The sequence below is a fragment of the Spermophilus citellus genome (genome assembly GCF_964194105.1).
Source record: "Spermophilus citellus genome assembly, chromosome: X".
NCBI lineage: Eukaryota > Metazoa > Chordata > Mammalia > Rodentia > Sciuridae > Spermophilus > Spermophilus citellus.
Genome location: NC_138190.1, coordinates 84,302,412 through 84,326,106, shown reverse-complemented (window position 1 = coordinate 84,326,106; position 23,695 = coordinate 84,302,412). Strand labels below are relative to the sequence as shown.

Genomic DNA, 23,695 nt, shown 5'->3' with positions numbered 1-23,695 from the left:
ACTCTACTGATCTCCCTTCTGTTTTCCAAGTTTTTCTTTATTAATTCCTTTTTTTTCCTCTCTACCTTCCACATTAGGAGAGAATGAAGGATCTTGGGGGAGATTCAGCCACTCTGTTCCTGGAATCTTGATTGTGTTTTTCAGTTCATTTCATTTGCCCAAAAATAGAGTTCAAGATGTTGTTGATCTAATATTAATATTCACCTTTCAGAACCTATAACAAATTTTGGGGCCACTTATTCCAACCCCTTCATTTTATCTAATAAGTGTGTGTGTGTGTGTGTGTGTGTGTGTGTGTGTATGTATGTATGCTGAATTCCAGAGAGGATAAGTATTATGATTTGGATATGAGGCATTCCCCCAAAGCTCCTATGTTAATTCAGGAATATCTGGAGTTAAAATGATTAGGTTGTGGGAGTTGGAACTTAATCAGACCATCCTAATTGAATGGACTCAGTGGTAACTGCAGTCAGGTGGGATGTGGCTGGAGAAGATGGGTCACTGGGGGCATGCCCTGGAAGAGTTCATCTTGCCTGTGGTCCCTTCCACCTATCCCCTTCTGTTTCCTGGCTGCCATGAATGGAGCAGCACTCCTCCACCACACACTTCCACCATGTTGTTCTACCTTACTTTGGGACCAAGTAAACGGACCTGGCCAGCTGACTGTTGACTGAACCTCTAGAACCATGAGCCACAATAAATTCCCCCCCCTCTTAGTTGTTCCTGTCATGTATTTTGATCAGAGCAGCACAAAGCTGACTAACACAGTAAGTGACTTTTGTGATGTCACAGCTATTTAGTGTAAACCTGAAAATGAGAAGCCAGTCAGCCTCTTACTTAAGTACTTGGAATACTAAAACAATGTTGTTCTTATTCCTAAAAGCTTATGTTATATTGAATTTTTTAAAAGTAACAAATTCTACATAATAGTAATATTTTAATGTTAGTACTTTTTTCTAAAACTATAAAAAACCCACAGATTTAAACATTACTACATTTATTAATGTGCTTGATATTTTGTGAGGCATCAAAGTGAATTGAATTGATTGTTAGTTTAAAAATGATGCTTTTTATCTATTTTTAGTGGTTCCCAAGGCTACTTCCCTGGCAGTTTTTTTTTTTCCTTTTTAATAATGTAGCTACTAAAGTGTAGACTTAATATAAACATTGAATTTAAAATTCAAGTTTGGGGGACTAGGGTTGTGGCTCAGTGGTAGAGAGCTCGCCTAGCATGCATGAGGCACTGGGTTCAATCCTTAGCACCACATAATTATAAAAGTATTGTGTCCACCTAAAACCTAAAAATAAATATTAAAAAAAAATTCAAGTTGGGAATCAGCAACAGTACTTGAATCTGACTTGAAACTCATTTTTTTTGCTTCATTTTCTGATGTCATCTTTTTTCAGTGGCCTTCAGCATGAGTTAAGTGTGCAGTTTTACATTTGCAATTGCTCTCTAGTCATTTCTGTATCTAATGTTGTTTATGCTTTGTTTACAATAGTGCAGAAGATCTCTATCTAGGGTTCAGTAGTAAAATAAAGGATGTGGTTCACTAAAAGTTTTTTGCATTCACAAGTTTTTCCTTACTGGTAATTCTTATTTTTTCCCCTAAAAAAAGAAGTTATTCTTTATAAAAGCAGCCACAGTAAATTTTCTAGTTCTATGTAATTTTCTTTCCATTCTGGTCTTCACTAGTTATAAATAACACATGAAATGACTTTCAAGGTAGAAAGCAAGAATCCATTTTGAAATGTTCTATAAAATAAAGAGTGATTTATGGTTTTATATGATTTGGGCTGAAAGCACTCGGGCTTTGCCAGGTCATCAGAGTCCTGTCAGGGGAATCTATTATTTATTGTTCTATATGATGGGAGTGGTGTAAGTACTTTATTTTATTTTTATCTTATGTAATATAGTGTTAGGAAAAATCAATTCCAAATACTAATACAATTTTAAGACTATATCATGGAAAATTAATCTGAATATTATAGTTGTAAATGATGAGGTTCAACATTAAGAATGTGGATTAAAGGGGAATTTTAAAAGAATGAATGAACAATATTCTCATTCCTAGAAAATATTTTAGGTAAGATTCTTGACAGTGTTAATTCCATTCTTTTTGACCTTGATTTTAGCCTAGTTCTTTATTTGATAGTGAAATATCTTTATTTTATCTACGTAGGTTTTAGAAAATGGCAGAAAATTAAGACCACACATGATGGTATATGGTCATGCAACATTCCATACATCAAATATGTATTTTTTTGCTAGCTGCCAACTTTAAAACAGAACCTTTACTGAGAAGGATGTGATGAAGCTAATCTCAATTTCCTTCATTACAACTTTTATGAAATGCTAATTTCATATCTTATGTTTACCTATGTTTAATAAAATGATTTATCCACGTTATTGATATTATATCAGAATTATGCAAGTTTTCTGTGATCCTATTGCAAGACCAAGTTCTTTAGTACAGTTTTGCTAATGAATTTAATAATATTAAATGTTTAAATGATAACAAATGTTTGATTTTCAACTGTGTACATATATAAAAGGAGCTTTTAAAAGAATAATTTTAAGTTAAAGTTTTGAAGATAAATAAATGATAAGCAAGTGATAACCTTTTTTTTTCCTTCCTCAAATAACTAATCTTTCTGAAGGAGTAGGAGGAAGAGGGAAGAGACTCAACATTTACCAAATTTTAGCAACATGCCAAGAGGCACTGTATAAGGTGTTTCATATCATATTGGACCTTTTCCTCCCATTTTACAGATGAAAACATTGCATTTGTATATTTGTTTTGTGGAGTGTTTCCAGTGAAATGCTGTGATTTCACTCTGATCTGAGTTGTTCATAACTCATGTTTGACTTTTCTTTATGGGAGAGATTGTATAATTCATTATAAGCCTATGTATGTTCTATATAAATGCCTCAATAGGACTTTGTGTGAATTTGAGTAGTTATTCAGACATTGTTTACTTTTTAAGCATTAAAAATGATTTTATTTTTAAATTAATTGGGTTTAAATGCTACTAAATTGAAGTTTACAGATATTAATTTAAACAGATCATGCAGTCATTTTGCTTATTTCACCAAATTACTAACAAGACAAAAGGTTTAATTGTGTTCTGTTTTCCTAAATAAGAATTTATTTTTAAACTTAAAGCTCCAGTTATATGCAGGTTTATTCTCCATACTGTGAGTAGAGTTTCTTTTTCCCTGATACATTGATTTGACCATTCTATTCTGGTTAAAATCCTTTTCAAGATTGCCATGGCTTAGAGGATCAAGTACATAACTCTACTATTTGGCTTCAGCCACCTTAAAAAAACTGTTTTAGTGTAGTAAGAACATTTAACATGAGATCTACCCTCTGAAATTTTTAAGTGTATAGTACACTGTTAACTATAAGTACAGTGTTGTACAACAGATCTTTTGAACCTATACCTCTTGGGTAATTGTTACTTTTTATACCCATTCATTAACAACTCCCCATTTCCCTCTCCCCAAACCTCTGGCAACCACCATTCTATTCTTTGATTGTATAAATTTGCCATTTTGGATATTCCAGGTAGGTAGAACCATGCACTATTTGTCTTCTTTCAATCAGTCTGTTTTCTGCAGTAATGTTCACAATAACTAAGAAGTGAGAATGATATAAATTTTCAACAGTTGAAGAATTGATAAAGTGAATGTGATATAGCCATATACTGAAATAATACTCATTAATTAAAAATACTGAAGCTGCAACATAGAGACCCTTGAAAACATTATGCTAAGTGAAATAAGCCTGCCCAACCACATTTTTTTTTAAAGCATTACCTTTTGGTTCTTTCTTCCTTTACTCTTTGCCAAGAATTCTCCTTTGCACTTTCCTTTTTACTTTTATACCCTTCAATTTAGGTGGTTAGACCCTGAAAGATACAGCTAGTGTCTCTTCTTTGGCACTTTCCATCTCTCCCTTTTATAGTGGGAATGTTTCTTTCCATTGTGTTCCTGTAACAGTCCGAAATAGACTCATTATTTTAATCTCTTTAAATTATTTCTTTAGACTCAGAGCTTTTTCAGGTTAGGAATTATCTTAAATATTTTTCCCCCACCACCTGGGAGTCTGCTCTAGACTTCCTGCCTTCTCCTTTTCCCCCATTTTCTTTTTTCTCCTTTTCTTAAGCAAGTAGTTGAAGATAATCTCCTGCATGCCTTCTTCCTGTATTCAAGTAACTTCTTTTTTTTTTTTTTTTTGGAATAGGTTGGAAGAAATATAAGAATTTGCCTAGAAAGACATTGCTATCTGTATTCTTCACTGTAATTTTAATTATTTTAAGAATGGAGATAATATGCCATTTAACATTGGAACAGCCTATTGATATGACAAGCTTGTGGGGATGTCTAGATAAAAGAATTAAGGAAAAACACAAATGATAGTCATTTTGGTTTTATATAATCTGAACTCAAATCATATTCAGAATTGAAATCCATTTTGGCATTGCTTCATCAGTAGAGACTTGACTTCTGACAGTGTTGATTATAGGCATGAATATAACCATACACATATCCGCCTACCCAAAGTCATAGGTATTTTGAGCCAAATGGAGAAGAGTAATATTATTGTCTGCCACTAGAGCTAGAATCTAAAATATTTTCTGAAGGATAAGAGTAGATAGGCCAGGTGCAGTGGCACATGCTTGTAATTCCAGCTGTTCAGGAGGCAGAGGCAGGAAGATTTTGAGTTCAAAGCTCGCCTCAGCAAGAGAGGTGCCAAGCAACTCAATGAGCCCCTGTCTCTAAGTAAAATACACAAAAGGGCTGGGGATTTGGCTCAGTGGTTCAGTGCCCCTGAGTTCAATCCCAGGTACCAAAAACAATGTAGATGGCATTCATTTGGTAACTACCTTTGCTAACAACTGAACAGTACTATAAGGTAGATGGCAATACTTACATTAATGAAGAAACAAAGACAAGTCAATTACTTGTCTTAGGTTGCATAGTAATCTTAAGATTCAAAGCAAGGTCTGTCAGATTGAGACCATGCCCATTTTATTGTGTTGCCAGTACTGCCCTTAAGTACTTAGTCTCAAACTTCTGTCCAAGTCTGAGATAGTGAATTCCCATGGTTTTTGAATTGGCAATATTGTATAAGTTGGTATTTGGCAACATGCTCAAACTCATTTCCTCACATGGCTATTACTTCCTGCCCCTCATGATTATAATGAGAAATACATGAGGTGATGTACACTAAAATATTGTGTGAAGTGTAAAACCCTATAATATAAGTGGGTTTGGTAATGCTATTATTACTTGTAAAAGCATTGATCTTTAACTTGCTAATTCTTTTTCTTAAGTAATTTTTTGCTCTTACCCTTTGAACTATGCTGTGTATTGGCTTTTAAAGGTTCATAGTGATTACATTTAATTAAAAGAAAATTATTTCTTTAAACAGAACAAAAATTTCAGATAGTCTTAACATGAAAAATTTCTTTCTACTCAAAATTCTTGTTTTGTAAAAAAAAATTATATCCAAAGTTAATGTTGGAACTTTATGATGGCTTCTTTCTGATAACTGATGTTTAATGGTTATATTCAGTACATTTGGTCAGAACTTCTTTTTTTGAGCCAAATATTATATGCCCTCAAAGTATTCAACCCTGAAAAACTAGTTCCTAAAGGTAGATTGACCTTGTGTTTAATGTGGTTTTAAGTACAGATTGTGACAATTCCTTCCATGTACCTATTACTTTTTACATAAAGAAGATAACCCCTTTTCCTAAAATCCTTGACACTCAGTGTGTAGTTCATACTCTTGCCAAAAAATGGTGGTATCTTTTCTACCATAAAGTAAAAATACAGGAGAGTCAAGATGTCTCATGGTAGTGGTAGCTCTATAGAGTTGCACTAAACTTTAAAAACATGATTTATTTGTATGATTGATATAAAAGATTTTAATAGCCTCCATTTAAATGGCAGATCTTGTGATAAAAGGTTATGGAAGCGTCTTACAGCATAGAATATTTAACTATCTAATGTAGCACAAAACCTGAATTTATTTTCATTAGCAAAGCATTATCTTTGGTAGTTTAATTTTTGTTAGTACTGATAGTCATAATATATATTTCATTATATGATAATCAGCTTTATGGCATGACTACATTTGACTCCAGAACAGTAATGTTTTCTTTTCATACTGCTGTACTGAACAAAAAGGAAAATAATACATACTTTAAGTGTCCTCATATTTCTTTAATTTTTGGGGTGGGGTGGTACCAGGGATTGAACTTTAAATTTAATTTTACATTTTCTGTTAGATATTAATTGCAGTATGTCCCAGAATTCCAGAAAACAAAGCCCTTTTTCTCTTTTAAATTTTGACCACTGAGCCACATCCCTAGCCCTATTTTGTATGTTATTAGAGATAGGGTCTTACAGAGTTGCTTAGCACCTCACTAAATTGCTGAAGCTGGCTTTGAACTTGCCATCCTCCTGCTTCCTCCTCCTGAGCTGCTGGGATTACAGGCATCCGCCACTGCACCTGGCCAAAAAACTAACATATTTCTGTAACTAAAAAATGTGAGCTATTCTGTATTAGAAGCATTGTGGCTTTGGATTTAGATTTGAGTTCATATTTCAACTCTATAATCTTATTTTTAAACAGTGAGCGACAAAGTTAACATATTTGAACCCCAGGTTCTTTTTCCTTTCTAGACTGTATCAGATTCTTATCTCTCTCAGTGCAGTTGTATCAGATTAACTAGTGTGTTAACATGGTTCCTAATAATAAAACTCTATGTGAACGTTATGCCTTTAGTTGCTCATTATGATAATTTTCAGGTAAAAATAATTTAAGTTCTTGTTTTTATAGACTATTTCTACCACATAATAAAAAATTCAGTGTTAGTATGTTTAAGAAATGTCTAGGGCTGAGGTCATGGCTTAGTTGGTAGCATGCTAGCCTAGCAAGTGTAAGGCACTGGGTTCAATTCTTAGCACCACATATAAGTAAATAAATTAAGGTCAACCAACAACTAAAAAATTAAAAAAGGGAAATATCTAAAAGTGAAATTAATACAGATTTTACAATGTCAAATACAAGGTTGGGTCTCTTGGTAAGCTATTCTATACTGTGATAGCATGAATTGAACATTTTATGTAAAATAAATATATATTTCTACATTCTAAATGATATAGGTGTGTGTTTTTATAGGTTTGCCTGAATCCATCATTGCGGCTGCATGTTCAAGGAGTGGCCAGAGGGTTCTGCATGTTGATTCGTAAGTTTTATCAATGGTAGCATTTAATACTTCCTAAAATTCTCTATACAAAATTGAAATTCAGTAACACACACCTATATGCCTCTAGATGTGTGTATGTGTATATTTATATATTATCAAAACTTAAGATAGAAAATGAGTCAGAGTTAGTAAATTTTTACCAATAACATGTGAAATATATAGCACTTATTATATAGTAATTATAATATATTAATATATATTAAGAATATATTGTCTGTAACTTTTAATATAAATCTAATGTGAATTTTAGTATAATTGTAAGCTTTAAAATAGGTATCCATTTTTTTTGAGAGGAAGCCAAATGCATCATTTTATTTTCTTTACAGTGATTTTTTTTTTTTGTAAATAATAAATAATTCTCCAAGAGGCTTATAAATCTCACATCTGTCTTCTCTCTCTCTCTCTCTCTCTCTCTCTCTATATATATATATATATATATATATATATATATATATATGAGCGCATGGGTGTACACAACCCATATATGTATTCTTTTTTGTTTTGTTTTGTTTTTTCCTGGTACCAGGGATTGAACCCAGAGTGTTTAACTACTGAAATACATTCCTAGCCCTTTTTCTCTTTTTAATTTTGAGACAGGGTCTTTAATTTTGCAACAGGGTCTTGCTAAGTTGCTTAGGGCCTCACTAAATTGCTGAGGCTGGCTTTGAACATACAATCCTCCTGCCTCAGCTTCCTAATCTGCTGGGATTACGGGCGGGCATGCAATACCACACTTGGCTGTGTATTGTGTTTGAAGCTTCGTATTTGCTTGTAAAATTTGGCCAAGAGATTTGAGTATGTGGTTTTGTTCATCAAAATTTAAATTTAGAGAAATTTTAACTAAGAAAAAAGGTCTAAGCTGAGTGCCATGGCACATAATTCTGAAGTCCCAGTATTTTAGAAAGCTAAGGCAGGATGATTGCAAGTTTGAGGCTAGTCTCAGCAATGTAGCAAGGCCGTAAGCAACTTAGCAAGACCCTGTCTCAAAATTTAAAGAGGCTGGTGATATAATTCAGTGGTTCAATGCTCCTGGCTTCAGTCCTCAGTTAATAAAAAAAGTGAAAAATTAAAAAAAAAAAAGTCTGGAATTATGTTTTACTTTAAATGTGATGATAAAAAGGATGTTAATGAAAAACTCAAGTTTAAGAGAAAGCATTTTTAAAATTTCTGTATTCAAACATTCCCCTAAAGCAAACCCCTAATCTTCCATTTGTCTATATAATGTTTTGACTATTATATGTTGACACTTCAATTATTCATCGAATAGGAATAGAATAGCAAGAAATTTAATTTTACATTTTCTGTTAGATATTAATTGCAATATGTTCCAGAATTCCTGAAAACAAAATATCAATAGATTTGTATACTGACTTCCCATATATTATCTCATTGTTAACTATGTAGAAATCTAAAATTAGCATTAGTTAATTTGCATTTAACCCTTTCTAAATTTATTTTGAAAGCATATTAACATCTTGGTTATTATCCAATGGTTAATCCAGGATTTCTAAATTGGATTTACTTTTCTTCAATTACTACGACTACTACTACTACTACTACTACTTCTTCTTTTTATTCAGTTTTCATATGAAACCTGCCTTTAGAATTCTCTTCTCATTATTATATGTACAACTGCTTGTGTTAATATCTCAATTGAGTCTTTTAAAAATTATTATGGATTTACATGCCATAATATCTTCCACCTTAAAAGCTCAGGTATAGGGCCAGTATGAATTGTTTAATGCACACATACACATACAGATTTATTTATGATAGCCTTAGTTAATTTGAAATTAAAATGGTTCCTGTTAATTTCTTGAAGATAGGAGAGTTAGTAAAAGTTATTAATTGATGAGCTCATATTATATGCTCGTTACCATATTAGTTTCTTTACATATGTAATTTAATTCCCATCAAAGCCAAGGGAAGGTAGATGGTATCAACCAAATTAAACAAGTGGGGAATGTGAGGCAAGGATAAGTTAAGTAATTTAATTTTGCCAAGCTAGTATATGTTTAACTTTAGATTTAAATTTCTTTTCTTTTTTCACAAACCTGGAGTCTTCTCTGGATGAAGAATATTTTAGAAAACACATAGGGTTTACTGATACTATAAAAAATAGAGTTTTATTAATAGTATAAGAAGCTAGATCTTACTGTAAGAAACAGTGACTCAATTTAAAAAGCTCCATACTGTGGTTGGCTTAAGATCTTAGAACTTAATAAAGATAAAATTTCAAAGTGTCAGAACCTTTTTTTTTTCTTATCTTGTAAATCTTCAAGCTTGTTGATTTTTAAGAGTTTAGATACATGTAAATACTAGATTCTCCCAGATCTTTTATTTGACATTTAAAAATTTATTTAAATTTATTTTTTAACTGATATGGAAAACATAAAAATTATACACATTTGTGAGATACCATGTGATCGCGAGAGTCGGGGTGCAGGGGATGGAACCCAGGGCCTCATCCATGCAAGGAAAGTGATCTTTCACTGAACTCTACATCTAGTCTTCCATCTGATGTTTTGATACATGTGTACATTGATTAATATTTTAATCAGGTTAAACATATCTCTTTTATTTTGTTATGTTGAGAACACAAAATCCTTTCTTCTAGCTTTTTGAATTATATCATACTTTGTTACTCTTTTACCACATCAGAATTTCTTAGCTGCTATTTGACAAAGTATCCTGTGATCAACTTCTCTTCCCTCCTTCTACTGTCTGTGGCCTTAGAGATAACATTTTATTCTCAACTTCAATTTTTTTAATTTCACATGAAGGATATCATGCAGTAGTTTTCTTTCTGTGCCTGGTTTATTTCACTTAACATAATTGATCTTCAGTTCCATCCATATTGTTGCAAATGAGAGGATTTCATTTTCCTTTTTTGCCAAAAAATTCTTAATTGTTGCTGTATATCACAGTTTCTTCATCCATTCATCAGTTGACCACACTTAGGTTGTTTTCATTTCTTGGCTGCACTGAACATGGAAGTGCAGATATCCCTATGACATCCTGATTGCTAGATTGCATGGTAGTTCTATTTTCAAAATTTAGAGGATTCTCCATACTGTTTTCCATTATTGCTTTACCAGTTTACATTCCCACTACCAGTGTGCATGGATTCCCTTTTTTTACATCCCCTTGTCAGCATTCATTTATCTTTAATCTTTTTGAAAATGGCCATTCTTACTGGAGTGAAGTAATACCTCATATGGTATCAATTTTTATTTTTCCTGAGCATTAGTGATATTAAACATTTTTTTTCATATACCTTGTAGCCATTTGTGTCATCCTTTGAGAAATGTCTATTTAGGTCAGTTGCCCATTTTTAATCAGTTTATTTTTATTAATTTTTTGCTGGTAAGCTTTTGGAGTTCCAAATACATTCTGGATATTAACCCTTTTCATGTGTATTTTTTGAAATTATTTTCTCCCATCTGTAGAGTTGCTTTGTTCTGTATTGATTGTTCTCTTTGTGGTACAGAAACTTCATTTGATGTAATCCATTTTGTCTATGCTTGCTTTTATTTTCTGTACTTTTTGGGTCTTACCCAGAAAATTATTGCATGTTCCAATGTCTTAAAGGATTTCCCCTATGTTTTCTTCTGGTAGTTTTATAGTTTTAAATATGACATGTAACTCATTAAGCCATTTGAGTTGCTTTTCGTAACTAGTAGGAAATAAGGGTCTATGATTCTCCTAGAACAAAGTTTAGATTGAATGGCCCAAATAGGCACCACTATTTGAGGGTAATGGTTGCTCTCTCTGTTATTCATGTCTCCTAATCTGAGTTTGTCCTCAGCTCCAGGTCCATATATCCTGCGGTTTAACATCTTCGTCTAGCTATTCCACAGTAGTACCTTAAACTTAGCATGGTTAATGCTGTATTCATCTTCCTTGTCCTTGTCTCAAAATGCACAATATCCCCCCAAAGAGCATTATGTTCCTATTCTTTTTGAATGGCAACATTATCTATTAGACACTTGGAAACTTCTGTTGATTTTTCTCTTCTTCTTTTTTTATTTATATATGACAGTGGAATGCATTACAATTCTTATTTCACATTTAGAGCACAAATTTTCATATCTCTGATTGTATACAAAGTATATTCACACCAACTCATTTCTTCCTACCTATACTTTGGATAGTAATGATCATCACGTTCCACCATCATTTCTAACCCCATGTCCCCTCCTTTCCCCTCCAACCCCTCTGTCCTATCTAGAGTTCGTCTATTCCTTCCATGCTCCCTCTCCCTATCCCACTATGAGTCAGCCTCCTTATATCAAAGAAAACATTCAGCATTTGGTTATTTGGGGTTGACTACCTTCATATAGCATTATCTTCTCTAACTCCATCCATTTACCTGCAAATGCCATGATTTTATTCTCCTTTATTGCTGAGTCTCTTCTTTACTTTCCACATTTGTTCAACCACCAGGTTCTATAGATGATAATGATGATATTTAACATTTATTGAGTTATCCCAGGCACTGTGCTGTGTAGTTTGAAAACAAAATTTCACTGATCTCCCTTAAATTTAATCTTTCTGCCATATCCACTTCTTTTCATCTCACTGTCACTTCCTTAGTTTAGTCCCTTGTCATTTCTCTGCTAGCTAAGCTTAAAACCTCTTGATTAATGATATCCAACCCTTCAATGCCATTTAGCATGTTGTAGCCAGTCACATCATTCTGCTGTATGAAATCTATCAGTGTCTCTCTGCTGCCTATTTTTATTGATTTTTCCAACTTAAAAGTCTTCTATGGAAATATAAGTAACTTGAATAGATGAAACAGAGCTGATGTGGTTGAGGTGAGTTTGTCTGCATCAGTTTAGACAAAACTGTCTTATAGAAGAAAGTCTAAATTTTCTTTGTCATACAGTGCCCTCTATGATCTCATACTTTCAGCCTCTTGCCATTTCTACCGTCAACTGTACACACCAGTGATTCTGAGATTTGCAATAGCTAAGCATGTCTTAGTCTTTTACATCTTCCTGCTTTCTGAGGTTCGAGTAAGCATCCCTCTGCCTGGATTGCTTCTCTACTATTTAGGCTGACTAACATCTATTTTTTTAAACTTTCAGCTAACATGCCACCTCCTCAGGGAAGTCCTCCTTCCTTAAACAGCCCTTGGTATGTGTCACAGATATGACTGGATTTTCATAATACTATATGAGTTTGACAGCATTTATCACATTCTTAATCATTTACTTCCCTTTCTTTGGAGCCTAAATGCTTCTAAATCACAGGATTTATTCATTTTTGTTTTGCTAGTACTTAGTTTTGTTGCTGATATACAATTCGATACTTGATGAATGGATGGATAAATATTAATTATTATATGTAATTATATGTGTTTTTTTTCTGGTATTGATTATTTTGGCCATGAATAACTTTTATCAATGATATACAAATTTTGGACAAATGGCTGTTGTTAGAGATATAATTCATGGCTAAAATTTAGATGATGAAGTTATAATAATCTTGGCTTTTATTCTCATCTGGCTTTTATATTGTCACTATTCATTTGTTTTCATTGAGTATTTTTGCAAGGAATTGTGCTAAGTGTTAAGGATACAGAGATGAATTCGAGGATACTGACTCACAATCTAGTAAAGGGAAAGAACAATTATACAGATAATTATATATGCTGTGTAAATTATATATGGGTATGTATGTGTGCATATGTGTGTATGTGTATATATGTATGTGTATAGGTATATAATATAGCTATGGGGGACACCTGGCTCATGGAGAGTGTTTCCCATAGAAGTCGGCACCTTAGCTAACTCTAGACAGACAAGTCACATAAAATGAAATAGTTTGGATTGGAGCTGGGAAGGATATTGCACACAAATGGACCAACATATGCAAAAATTTGGATAAAAGAGAACATATGTTTGGAAGACTATAGTTAGTTGAGTATGGCTGGTGTTTGGTGGGCTGGGAGTGAAATACAAAGATGAGACTGCAAGTAGTGTTTAGTTCAAGGAATTACTTAATGTTATAGACATTAGGGAACTATTGAATGGCCTTAAGCAAATAAATGAAATGATCAGATGTATGTTTTAGGACTGTACAGTGGAGAGTGGTTTGAATAAGTTGAGGTAGAGAGCAGCTAGGTGGCTGTTTGCAGGGATATAGTTGAGAGAGAATTACCTGAACCAAGATGGATAAAAGGTAAAAATATTTGAGGTTATCTCAAGAATTTTGGAGGTCAATCATATATAGTAGGTGAGGGAATAAGAATAATTATGATTCTGTTTTGAGCATTTTGATGGATGGTGATGTCATCAAATTGCCAATTCATTTACCAATGTTAGGAATTTAGGCTTAAGGATTGATGTTTGGGGCAGGTAAGGTAAATGTGTCCAAAATTGGAAGTGTTGAGTTTGAAGTGCCAATACCATTTCTAAGTGAAGAGAATCAGGTATGTTAGGAACCTGAGTCAGAGATGTATACCTGGAGATAAGAGATTTGGGCACTATCTGTAAACAGATAGTAGTTAGAACCAAAGAAGTAAATATAATTGCCCTGAATATGTGTATAATGGGATAGGGATAGAAACCTGGCAAGGGCAACTTCTAAGTCGTGGGCAAATGAAGAGATTTAAGAAAGAAGATTGAGAAGAAACAGACATTCAGGAGGAAAGCAGAAGGGTGGGTAATTTCATAAATCTGGTAAATTTACTCCTGGAAAGCCTTAAAATCTATACATAATGTGGAAGAGGAGGTCTGAAGGAAGAGAACAATTATGGGATGTTTTTCTGTTGTGGGTCAGAATTAGCTCTTTTCTCATTTGATATTTATTATAGCATTTAAGATATTTCATAGTCTGGTTCAATCTACTTCCTTTGCTTTATCTTTCATTTCTGTATTACACATAAAAGAGTACCACGTGTCTCTGTTTGGTAGACCTATCTTCCCATGCTTTTTTGGAAATAATTTTTAAAATTATGGTAACATAAAACATAAAATTTGCTATATTAACCACTGTAAATGTAAAGTTTGGTAGTTTTATATGTATTCACATTGTTATGCAGCAGAACTCTAATACTATTTGGTCTTATAAAACTGAAATTCTGTACCTATTAAACTATAACTCCCCTTTCTTCAGTCCCAAGGCTCCTTTGTACATTCTTGCACCATGAATTTCACTACTCTAGATACCTCATGTAAGTGTATCAGATTATTAATTTTTTTGTGATGAGCTTGTTTCACTTAGCTCAGTGTCCTCATGGTTCATCTGTGTTGTCATATATTGGAGGATTTCCTTCCTTTTTAAGACTGAACAGTATCCCACTCTGTATATCACATTTTGTTTATCCATTTTTTCTGTTGATAGGTACTTGGACTGCTTGCACTTTTTGACTGTCGTGAATAATTCTGCTATGAATGTGTGAGAACAAATGTATCTTCAAATTGCTGTTTCAGTTCTTTTGGTTAAACACGCACAAGTATGGGATAGCTAAATTATATCTACTGCCATTTTAAATATTTTGAGGAACTGCTTTACTGTTTTCCATGTTGAATTCACATTTCTGCCATCTTCCAATGCTTTGACTTCAAAGGGTAGTGGAGTGTGGGCTTTTAAGTGAGAATGCCTGTGTTCATGTCTTAGCTCATTAGATGTGTAATTTTAGCAAGTTATTTGATCTTTCTATACTTTAGTCTTTTTTTTAACCAAAAAAGGGAAAATATTAGCACTTAAATTATAAGATTGTTGATAAGTTTGAATCAAATAATGTATATAATGGAGTTTTGACATTTCCTATTTGTGGACCATTATAGACATTAGGATCTGTTACTCTTAACAGTGATGGTGGTGGTGGTGGTGCTGTTGCTGCTATTGCTGCTAGTAAATATGAGCACTAAGAAGTCAGAGAAAGAAATGATTTTACCAGTGGGAGTTGTGGAAAGTCTCACAGAGGTGACATTTGAGCTGTGTATTGAATGATGACAAGGGGTTCAATTTAGTGTGGCTAGAAGTCCTGATAGACTAAATGGATTAGATTAATGAGAGTTTGAGGTGTCACTGGAAGAGGACCAAGGAGTTCCTAGAGGGGGGAACCTCAACTCAAAGACTTAAGTGAGATTCTTGAGAAACATCATAGAAATGAATTTAAGGACATTCCAATTAAAGTTTCAGATTTATTGAGGAAAGCAAGGAGTACATATTTAAGGGAGAATGTAGGCCATCTTGAGAGAGGGAAAGATGTTTTGGGGGTTCTCAGGCTCTTTTAAAGGAGACTTGGTGAGGGGTGGGAAGATATGTGATGATGACATCAATCTGGTGATCACAAGATGTTTTATTGTGTTCTGGTTGTTCTCAGGATCTTTAGGTTGATATGGTGTCTATTATCTGTCAATAGATATTGCTGGAAAGTTCCCTAAATTATAGAAACATCATATCTTTCTTTGCTTAATCTATTAATTGCCTTGACTAATTAATAGTGCACAAGATATTTTTCATAAGAGTGAGTTTTTGGTAATTCTAAGATTTACAGATTTCTCACAAATTTTGGAATGACAGGCTTGGTAGAAGAACTAACCCGGGGTGTGACAGGCCTGGAAAGGTATTCCAGATTAAAATTATGTTTCCTTGCCCTTCTTTTCATCTCCTTTCTACCTATGTTTTATTTCTTCTACATCAAAAATAGAATTAGACTGGAGCTGTATGGTGCAGACTTTATTTACTGAGGTAGGAATATGGATATTTATTATTAGTTTTTGCAGTGTTGGGTATTGAACCCAGGATTTCATGCATTCTGTGCCAAGTACTTTCTTAAGAATTATCTTTAATGTCTTTGTCTTTCCCTCAAACCCATGTTTAGTCCTTCAGCATATCCTGTCAGCTCTACATTTTTTTTATGTTAATCAAAATCTATTCCCAAGCTGAACAACAGATGGACTTCAAAATGGTTGTACTTCTTGCTCCTCTCCAATACATACGCTATTATTGTCTGGCATTTAAGTTGCATCTTGGATTGTTTTTGTTCTTAATCTCAAATTAGATGCAATTAATTATTCTTCAGACAGTGTTTGTTTGCATATACCCAAATGTTTATCATTTTTTTGCATCATAGACATTACTTCTGGGATTTTCTCTATTTTTTCTGTAATTAAATCCTTTAGAAATATCTTTTATGAAGATCTATTTAAAATTTATTTGTTTATGTATCTATGTAATAATGTCTTTTCTTTAGTCTTATTGTTTAAAGATAGTTTTGTGGGCAATATAGACCCACCAGTTTCTTTTTTTAAAATAAAATGTGAACTTTTAAAAAATTTGTTCTAATTAGTTATACATGATAGCAGAATGCATTTCTATTCATTGTACACAAATGGAGCACAACTTCTCATTTCTCTGCTTGTACATGATGTAGTATCACTCCATATATTGCAGTCATATGTGTATCTAGGGTAATGATGTCCATCATTCCACTATCTTTCTTGCCCCCATTCCTCCTCCCCACTCTTCCCTCCCCTCTGCCCAATCAGAATTCCTTCATTTTTCCGATGCCTTTCCATTATGGATCAGCATCTACTTATCAGAGAGAATATTTGGCCTTTGGTTTATTCTCTTTTGATGCTAATAATATTCCATTGTGTATATGAACCAGTTTCTTTATCCATTCATCTATTGAAGGGCATCTAGGTTGCTTCCACAGTTTAGCTATTGTGAGTTGAGCTGCTATAAACATTAACGTGGTCATATTATTATAATATGCTTATTTTAAGTCTTTTGGGTATAAACCGAGGAGTGGGATAGCTGGGTGAAATAGTGGTTCTATTCCAAGTTTTCTAAGAAATCTCCACACTGCTTTCCAGAGTGGTTGCACCAATTTGCAGTGCCACCAGTAATGTATGATGGACCTTTTTCTCCACATCCTCATCAATACTTATTATTGCATATATTCTTGATAATTGCCATTCTGACTGGAGATGAAATCTTAGAGTAGTTTTGATTTGCATTTCTCTAATTCCTAGAGATGTTGAACACTTTTTAATATACTTGTTGATTGATTGTATATCTTAAAAATGATGGGTAGGAAAAAAAATAGGTGGCAGTGCCTTAATTGTATGCATGTTGTCAGGTGTGAGGGCCTCTTCCATCCTTGTCAAGGGGAGTGCTAACCTTTTCTCCTTTCATACAACACTGTCAGCTCTACTTCTAAGACAACTCAAATCTAACTAGTTTTCTCCTTCTTTACTCTTCTTTCTAGTTCATTCCACATTCATTTACTATTGGACTACTCAAATAACCTCCTTATTGTCCTTTTTTCCACTATGGCCCCAGTAATTGGCCTTTCCCTTCTGCCTAAGTTTATCATATATAACTGTCTTCCTTCTTCACCGTACTGTACTATAGCTATCATTATCTACTGTTTTTTTTTCATGATTTATAATATTGTTTGTGCCTTTTGTCTTTTTTTGTCCTTTATCTTTATTGCCAGGGACTTATCATTTTATTAGTCTTATCAGAGAACTAGCTTTTGCTTTGTTGACTCCTTCAGTATTGTCTTTGTTTTCTATCTAATTTATCCTTATCATTTCCTTCCTTATACTTTCTTTGGCTTAGAATCACTCTTGTTCTTTTTCTAATTTCTTGAATTAAATTCTTAACACTTGATTTTTAAGCTTTTTTTTTTTTTTTTTTTTTTTTTTTTTTACTTTTTGTAATCATTTACAGCCATTTGAATCTCTCTCAGGACCACAATAACCATCTTCCATGAATGTTCAGTATTTTCCAATAGCCACTAGACTTTTAATTTTTGCTATAGGTTATTTAGAAGTGTGTTTTTAAGTTCCCAAAATTTTGTTCAAATCTTGATCGAAATTTTAATTCCATTAAACATGACAAAATGTACAAATAATACAAAATATAGAAAGTAAATAGTTTTAATATGCCTCCTTTCTTCCACCCTGTACCCTACCCTCTTTACCTCTAGCCCCACCTTAGAGAAACATTAATTATACTTTTTATATATCCCATAATATGCTGTTCAGATATCTAAGTAAGTTGCAGAAAAATGTGTAAATATTTATAATGTATATATTAGATTCAGTGTACGACAATTTATAAGATATGGAACAGTTTAACTTAAGAATCCCTATTTTGCCTTTTTATAACCATATCTGCCTCCTTTGTAGTGCCCACACTGTTATTTCTGATTCTGGTAACCAGGAATCTGTTTATCATTGCTTTAATTTTGTCATTTCAAGTATGGAACTGTACATTATATAAACTTTGGCACTTTTTTTTTACACTATGATTCCTGGAGATTCATCCAGGTTCTTGCATGTATTGTGTGTGTGTGTGTGTGTGTGTGTGTGTGTGTATGTGTGTGTGTGTGTTTGTTTTACTGATGAATAATACTCCATATTACTTACATTGTTTAAACATTCACTGTTGAAGAGTATCTAAGCTGATTTCCATTTTTGACTATTACAAATAAAATTGTGTGTGTGTGTGTGTGTGTGTATAAGTTTTTATTTGAGATAAATTCTCAGGAGAGCAATCACTGAGTCAAACAGTAATTAATGTGTTTAGCTTTTTAGGAAATTGCCAAATTATTTCCCACTGTGCCTGTAACATTTTATAATCGTACTAGCAACATATGAGTGATCTAGTTCCTCTACATCTTTGATAGAATTTAGTGTTGCCGATATTTTTTCTGATAATTCTTTACAGGTGTGCACTGATCTCACAGTTTAGTTTTAATTCACATTTTATTAGTAACTAATGATGTTGATCATTTTTCATGTGCTTATTTGCCATCTGTATATTCTCTTCCATAAAACATATTCATATCCTTTGCCCACTTTCAATTGGATTGTTTATTTTACTGTTGAATTTTTAGGGTTCTTTATATGTTCTAAACAAATATATTTCACTTTATCTTTGTGGTAAATAGTTTCCAGTTTAGTTACATTATTGTCACAGAATGAGCACTGCAGGTTATTAATTGTTTGGTATGTTTTGGAATTGCTTAATGGTTTGGAGCCATATGTTCCCCTGTGGCTTAATAAGAATGTTTTTTTTTCCCCTCTAATTCTTGGATATGGCATTCTGTATGTTTAGTTGATCAATCTTGTAATTTTATTATATAAAACTATTATTATTCCTATCCTGATTATTGAATTCTTAATTTCCTTGCAATTCTGTTATTATTTGTTTCATATATTCTAAGTGTTTATTAATAAGGGCATGTAAGTTTGGAATTGTAATATTCTTGTATGGTTACACTTATTATTTTCCCCAAATATGCTTTTTATGCTTTAAAGATTATTTTTTATGACATTAGCGCAATGACATAAGGTTTCCTTGTTTTCTTCCAGATAACTTTTCTAGCCTTTTAGAACATAATTTTCCTCCCTTTTTCCCCCATGGTGCTAGGGATCAAACCCAAGGCCTTGTGAATGCTAAACAAGTACTTTACCACTGAGCTATATATTAAAACCTGAATTTTTAAGAAATTTTAATTATGTCTGGCAATTGTTTTTAACTGAATTTAGTTGTTTGTATTTCTTTTTCTTCACTAATATTTGGATATATTTTACCCCTCTTATTTTCTACTTTTTCTTTAGCCTCTTTGCTTTGCTTTTATTCCCTTTCCTTTTGGTCTCTTTTTTTTTTTCAAATATACAGAAGTATGCTTTCTTCCTGCACATAGATTTGAAATTCGTATATGAAATTTATATTCTAGATTAGAAAAACCTTAACATTTTCACTTATATTTTCAAACTTTAAGCTAATTAAACTATTCTCTCTTTACAAGCAATACAAAGATTACCCCTCTATCATGCTTATTGTTGTCTGATATTTTGTTGACACTTTGATTTTATACCTCTTTGGTCATTATTGTTGTGGTTTTTTTTAAAATCAGTTAATGCTTATTTAGATCTGCCTTAATGTTAAACAGTTTCTTTGCTTGCTCTTCATTTTGTAGCCATCATTTCTTTCTTGAAATTCTTTCTACCTGAGCTCAGTGGTGATAAACTCTGTTAATGCTTTTATTTTAATCTCAGTCTTGACTTATAATTTAGTAGGTTCTGTTATTACACATTAATAGTGTTTTTTTTCCCTCACAGTATATTGTTCTTTGGCTTCTTTTGTGGCTTTTGAGAAGTTTCTATTAATCTAGTGCTATTCTATTATAGGGAGATTGTCTTTTCTTTTCTTTTTTTTTAATTTTATTTTTTTTATTGATTATTTAAAGCATTACATAGTTCATGATATATCATCTTTCATACATTTGACTCAAATTGTGTTTTGAACTCCCATTTTCACCCCAAATACAGATTGCAGAATCACATCTGTTATATATTCACATTTTTACATAATGCCATATTAGTGACTGTTGTATTCTGCTACCTTTCCTATCCCCTACTATCCCCCCTCCCCTCCCCTCCCCTCCCCTCCCCTCCCATCTTCCCTCTCTACCTCCCCTGCTGTTGTTCAATTCTCTCCCTCTTTTTAATCTAGTGCTATTCTATTATAGGGAGATTGTCTTTTCTTTCTGATTGTTTTATCATTTTTCTGTTTGCATTTGTAGTTATTCAGTCTCATTCTTGTCTAAATGTTGACTTTGTTTCCATTTTTCTTGCTCTGAAATTGTTTGGCTTCTTGAAACCAGATACTTATACCTATAGTTGTCAGGAAAATTTCCAGATATTTCTTCAAAAATTACCTCTCTTATTCTTCTTTTTGGAACTTCTTTTACAGATGTATGAGATCTTCTTCTTCCTCTTTTCCTTTTGCTGGCTACTTGGAGTATATTTTTGCTGGCAAATAATTGTGTGTGTCAGGAACTTTGTTTGATGCTTAGGTAGTATATAGTGAGCTCTCTTGACTTCTTTGTTTGGTATTTGCTGTTTTGATATGAAAAATAATTCTCTGTGTTTGCTGGAGTCTGCCTAGTTTATAGGGTTGGATGCAGAGGACCTAGTCAAGATGGGGGCCTGGCTTTCTCTGTAGCGGGCTGGCAGTCTGGTTACCCATTGGTGTGATCTTGTTTCTGGAGGCCTGGGGTCCAGGTTTTCATGTGCTTTGGGGATTTGAACACTGGGGATATGAAGGAAAGGTGGATTTCCCAAGAGAGAAATTTTCCTACTAGTATTCCTGGTGGGCCTTTTGGAGACCCAAGCTGGTGGAGGATGGCTTAACCATAGGACTTGTCATTTCTGTAGGAGTTGCTGGAAGTAAACTCAGGTGGACTTATAGTACTTGTGTGTCCATGGTTGAGCTCCTGGAGGGGTAGGTGCCATGATCTTGCCTGCAGGCTTGTGGAAAACTTTGTGACAACTGGGGATAGGGTGCAACAAGCCAGTTTGCAGAGGAGACCACAAGTTTGGACCACTCTGACCTAGATATATGTGCAGACTCATTCTGTCTTTATTCCTCTTAATATCTCTTTGTCATTCCTCATCTTTTTTCCTTTTGGTGCTTCATTATATGTAATTTCTTTGGCTTTATTTTCTAGTTTTTAAATATATTTAAAAAATTTTTAGTTATAGATGAACACAATATCTTTATTTTGTGTACTTGTTTTTATGTAGTGCTGAGAATCTAATCCAGTGCCTCCCATGTGCAAAGCAAGTGCTCTGCCACTGAGCCACAATTCCAGCCCTATCTTCTAGTTTTATACTTGAAAACTTTAGTCTACAGATGAGCCACTTGTTTTTGTAAATTAAGTCTTACTGGACCACAGCCATGCTTGTGTGACATATACACAAAACACATATTTACATACTAACCATGGCTGCTTTTATACTACTAAAGCCAAGTTAAGTAGCTGCAACAGTGACTGTGTAGCATGCAAAGGCTAAAATATTAACTAGCCTTTGAGAAAAAAGTTTGCAGACCTCTTTTCTAGTTCATTAATTCTCTCTTCAGAGGTGTTTGAGTTTCTATTTATTCTAGCGTTTGTTTTTACTTCAGTGACTTTCACTTCAAGAAGTTGTTTGTTCTGTTTTTAAAAGCTGTCATGTTCATTCCCTTTGTTTCATTAATTTTTAAAAAGCTAACTTTAGTTATATGAAGTCATTGAAAGGTTTAATACTGTTTGGTATTATCTTTCTTGTTTCAGGGTCAGTATTCTTTCTTCTTTTTTTCCACCAGAAATGTTTAATTTTGAATTTTATAAAGTGGGACGTTATCTGTAGGGATCCTTTATTTCTGCTGAATGTTTTTGCATTTTGCCATGTCACCCAGTGCTATTACTGGTGGTATTTGTTTCCTTTTGCTGACATAACCAAGTATCGCAAATGTAGACTTTTAAAACAGACTTATTATTCCACAGTTCTTATAGATTATAAATCTGAAATGAGTCCTATGGGGCTGAAATTAAAATGAAGGTAATGCTGCATTCCTTTTGGAGGTTCCTGGAGAAAATCTGTTTCCTTGTCCTTCCACTGCCAGATTCTAGAGGTCATTGGCATCCCCTCCCTCCATCTTCAAAACAATCTGGAAAGCAGTAATGGAGAGTCCTTCAAAAACTTGGAATGGAACCACCATTTGCCCAGCTATCCCACTCCTTGGTTTATACCCAAAGGACTTAAAATCAAACTACAGGGACACAGCCATATCAATGTTTATAGCAGCACAATTCACAATAGCTTAATTATGGAACCAACCTGGATGTCCTTCAGTAGATGAATGGATAGGGAAACTTTGGTATATATGCACAATGGAACATTACTCAGCATTAAAAGAGAATAAAATCATGGTATTTGCACTCCGTAAATGGATGAAGTTGGAGAATATAATGCTAAGTGAAGCAAGCCAATCCCAAAAAAACAAAGGCTGAATGTTTTCTTTGATATGAGGATGCTGACTCCTAATGGCGATGTGGGGGGAACATGGGAGGAATGGAGGTACTTTAGATAGGGCAAAGGGGAGGGAGGGGAAAGGAGGGGGTAAGGGGGTAGGGGTGATGGTGGAATGAGTTAGGCATCATTACCCTGAGTACATGTATGAAGACATGAATGGTGTGAAAATACTTTGTGTACAATCAGTGACTTGAAAAATTGTGCTCTATATGTGTAATATGAAATGAATTGCATTCTGCTATCATGTATAACAAATTAGAATAAATAAAAATATTGAAAAATATATCATGGCAACCTCTGCTTAAGTCATCCCATCTCCACCTTCTGCTTTCGTCTTGCCTTCTTTTAGAAGGAATTTTGTGATTACACTGGGGTGGGTGTGGATAATGTAAGATAATCTTTGCACCTCAAGATTCTTAATCACATTAGCAAAATCCCTTTGCCACATAAAATAACACCTTACAGCTTCTGGGATTAGAACATGGACATCTTTGGGGACTTATTATTCTGTGAACCACATGAGCCAAAGCAGTTTTTATGTTAATTTCTAGGCTTGGGGTTTCCTG

At 33.5% G+C, this 23,695-nt stretch overlaps 1 protein-coding gene across 4 annotated transcripts in view; it reads left to right on the top strand.

Annotated features, from left to right (window-relative positions):
- Positions 1 to 23,695, top strand: part of CHM (CHM Rab escort protein) — a 167,604-nt gene that overhangs the window by 20,133 nt on the left and 123,776 nt on the right. For 3 of the 4 annotated variants that reach the window (XR_014019919.1, XM_081276412.1, XM_081276415.1), the window contains exon 2: positions 7,200 to 7,266. Coding sequence is in view for 2 of the 4 variants with exons in the window: in XM_081276412.1 (XP_081132538.1) it covers positions 7,200 to 7,266 (67 nt within the window). In the remaining 2 variants the exon portion in view is untranslated. Of the gene's footprint in view, positions 1 to 7,199; positions 7,267 to 23,695 lie in introns of those variants that run through there. The other variant, XM_081276413.1, reaches the window with a different exon arrangement.